Source organism: Austrofundulus limnaeus, unplaced genomic scaffold, assembly GCF_001266775.1.
Source record: "Austrofundulus limnaeus strain Quisiro unplaced genomic scaffold, Austrofundulus_limnaeus-1.0 Scaffold226, whole genome shotgun sequence".
NCBI classification, from domain to species: domain Eukaryota; kingdom Metazoa; phylum Chordata; class Actinopteri; order Cyprinodontiformes; family Rivulidae; genus Austrofundulus; species Austrofundulus limnaeus.
In genome coordinates, this window is record NW_013952628.1 from 894,826 (window position 1) to 898,388 (window position 3,563).

General features: G+C 35.3%; 1 protein-coding gene across 1 annotated transcript in view; it reads left to right on the forward strand.

The window, feature by feature from the left end:
- Window positions 1–2,307: 2,307 nt before the first annotated feature.
- The window catches only part of ppil2 (peptidylprolyl isomerase (cyclophilin)-like 2), a gene marked incomplete in the record, with an annotated part of 45,999 nt that continues 44,743 nt past the window's right edge, over window positions 2,308–3,563 (forward strand). Inside the window, 2 exon segments of the mRNA XM_014019707.1 lie at window positions 2,308–2,493; window positions 2,632–2,681. Of these exon segments, the coding sequence (XP_013875161.1) occupies window positions 2,462–2,493; window positions 2,632–2,681 (82 nt within the window).

A 3,563-nucleotide genomic window follows, 5' to 3' on the forward strand; every position in this document is an offset into this window, starting at 1 on the left:
GGCTTTCTCAAGGACCAGGATGTGACACAAAAATCTGAATTATGGAACTGAAAGTGAAAGTAGTCAAACTGAGTTTTTAATAAACCAAAATACAGTTTCAAAKMAAATTAATTCAGATACAAAACTTTAAATTCAGTTTCAAATTATGAACATTCAGATTCAATCTGAGCAATTCAAACTCAGTTCCTGTTGGCACAAGATTTATCCCATAGCCGTGGCCGCCCAGTCCAGCCCCGCCCCCGCGTCTCACCTGTTCTACATCATTAATCGACAACCTGAAGGCTTTTCTTTCAGCTTTAGTTTTACGACGGAGCGTTTGTGTCGTGAGGGAAACACAGGCAGCCTGAATGTACCTTCTGTCATCCTGAACCACCTGAGCGCAGCCCCGGCCTTTCTTTAGTTCGCTCCCCTCTCTGGGTAGAAGAGTTAGCCATAACTATCAAATATATGCCAAGAAAAAAATAAACATATAGATGAGTTTACTCTGCAGCTGTTTGTCCTGTTTGTCCACTTGGGTTGATGTCTGCTGAGGTGTAAAAAAAAAAACGATTTTATGGGAGAAATTTGTTGATCGTTTGCAGTGAAAAAAGTTTTATTTTGCAGTTTTACCTGGAGAAACTGCAGCGTGAGTGAAGAAGCTGAAACTGAAGAGCAATAAAAGCAAAACACTAGCTAAATGTAGCTTCATGCTGGCTAGAAATAGTTAAATAAGACACATCTTGTGTCAAAAGCTGAAGCTAATAAAAAAATCTCAATGTATTTCTATGGGAAAAAATATTTTAAGTAACATTAAATATGTTAAATTATAAAAGTTACAGAAGCCAAACGTCACAGCAGCCGTTTCTTTTACGAGCTGAATGTTTTGATATATAAACGGCTGAAATAATAAAATATGTGCCTGAAAAACGATATTGTATGTGCTGACTCAGCGTTACCCATAAGTGTTTCTGCACCTACAGAGAAAAAGCATAATTCATTTTCTAAGTTTGGACCCTTAAAAAAAGAATAAATCTTCAAAAAGAAGAATTCACGAAGCTGAAGTTAGCTTCCGATTCGGGAAATGACTAAAGGGATTTTACAACTAATTTTTCACTACCTTGTTTGTGTTTAACCTGCTCTAGCTCAAAAACCACAACACCTACACTCTTCAAATCTGGACTAGATTATTCTACACTAATAGAAGAATATTTAAAAACACGTTTGGGATTTGGGAAACCTTTGTCTGATTTGTGAAACATCAACTAATTTTGTTTTTCATCATTTTATAGGCAACTGGACCACACTAGGCCTGGTCCAGCCCAAAAACCACAACACCTGGACTCTTCAAACCAGGACTAGATTACTCTACACTAATAGTGGAACTTTGTTGATTTTTCACAAATCAGACAAAGGTTTCCCAAAGCTCAAACTTAGTTTTTATTATTCTTCTATTAGTGTAGAATAATCTAGTCCAGGTTTGAAGAGTCCAGGTGTTGTGGTTTTTGAGCTGGACCACATTAGATATGGTCCAGCTCAAAAACCACAACACCTGGACTCTTCAAACCAGGACTAGATTATTCTACACTAATAGTGGAAATTTGTTGATGTTTCACAAATCAGACAAAGGTTTCCCAAAGCTCAAACTTAGTTTTTATTATTCTTCTATTAGTGTAGAATAATCTAGTCTTGATTTGTAGAGTCCAGGTGTTGTGGTTTTTGAGCTGGACCAGGTCTAATGTGGTCCAGTTGCATAAAAACGATGAAAAACAAACTTTATTGATTTTTCACAAATCAGACAAAGGTTTCCCAAATCCCAAACGTGTTTTTAAATATTCTTCTATTAATGTAGAATAATCTAGTCCAGATTTGAAGAGTGTAGGTGTTGTAGTTTCTGAGCTAGAGCAGGTTAAACACGCGCAAGGTAGTGAAAAATTAGTTGTAAAATCCTTTTAGTCATTTCCCGAATCAGAAGCTGGAGAATTCACACTAACATTTATTTTCAACAGGTTAATGTTTTAAAAAGTGAAATTTATTTGAGGAATATAAAGATAAACGTTACAAAATAAAAGTGCTCGACATTGCTTGACCTGTTTTTCATGATGTTTCTGGAATAATTCTGATAAAATAACTCAGATTTACAGATGTGCAGGGGTTGAATAGAAGGTTAAGCAGCAGTTTTGTAAATAAATATAAAAGTTGACTGTCATGTTTTATTGTTGAATGAATTTTTTTTTTAACCTGGTGATTTTTAGGAAACGCTGCGTTAAACAATCAGATTTAGCGCAGCTGTAGTACCACAGTGTTCCTGTAGGAGGCGGCAGAGCGCTGCTGTTCCAAGCAGAGACGGGCAGGCGGCACAAAAGAAGAACACAAACACGAAACCAGCTAAAGCTACACAGCTAAACTGTTTTCATTGTTTTGTCGCGACAGTTTGACATTTTTACTAAAGTTATTTATTGGGATCAACAGAATATAAGTAAAGATGGGTAAGAGGCAGCACCAAAAGGATAAAATGTAAGTTTCGAGGTTTATTTTTGAACTATAAATGTTATTTTGCTTTAGCTTCTTAAAGCTACCTTAGCTTGCTAACGTAAGCTAAAGCTATAAGATACTTTCAGCTTCTTTTTTTTATTTTTATCAATTTGTTTTCAGGTACATCACATGTACAGAATACACGAACTTTTACGGAGGAAAGCGGTCAGGTGAGTTCAGTTAAAACCAACGTGACGTCATTAAATTGTTTTATTATTTCTTCATTATATCGCCAGGTAATGGCCTCCAAATGTATCTTCATACACATTTTTTACTAAACAAGCGCTTATTTTAGCACTTTTTATTTCTATTTGTGCAGACTGCAGCTATTATTATTGATTTTGTTTGTTCAGCTTTATGTTGACTAAAACAACAGTTTGTAAATTAGCTTGTTTAATAATCACCTTAAAGGTTAAATTTATTGCAGGTGGAGGTGGTCTTCCTGTGTTTTAGCTTGATCCAAAGGTTTATTGACTCATCTTTAGTTTTACTCAAATGAAGCCACTAGATGATGCTTTTATTTTGCTAACAAGTTCAGTATTAAGCTCTTCACAGATGACGTACACGTGCTCCGGTTCAGTATTTCTTATGGCTCCAGTTTATCTCAAGTTTGAAATATTAAAAAACCTGAACACATCGTTGGTTCTGGCTTCCTGTTCCTTTTAGGAGAGATTTAAAGATTTTACTTTGAAAGTTTGAAAGGTCTGGCCCCTTCATTCAGCAGGTAAAATAAGTATTGAACACGTCAACATTTTTCTCAGTAAATATATTACTAGAGGTGCTAATGACATGAAATTTTCACCAGATGTTGGTAACAACCCAAGTGATCCATACATACAAAGAAATCAAAAAAAGTATTGAACACGTCAACATTTTTCTCAGTAAATATATTACTAGAGGTGCTAATGACATGAAATTTTCACCAGATGTTGGTAACAACCCAAGTGATCCATACATACAAAGAAATCAAAAAAAGTATTGAACACGCTTACTGAAATTTATCTAATACTTTGTACAAAAGGCTTTGTTGTCAATGACAGCTTCAAGACGCC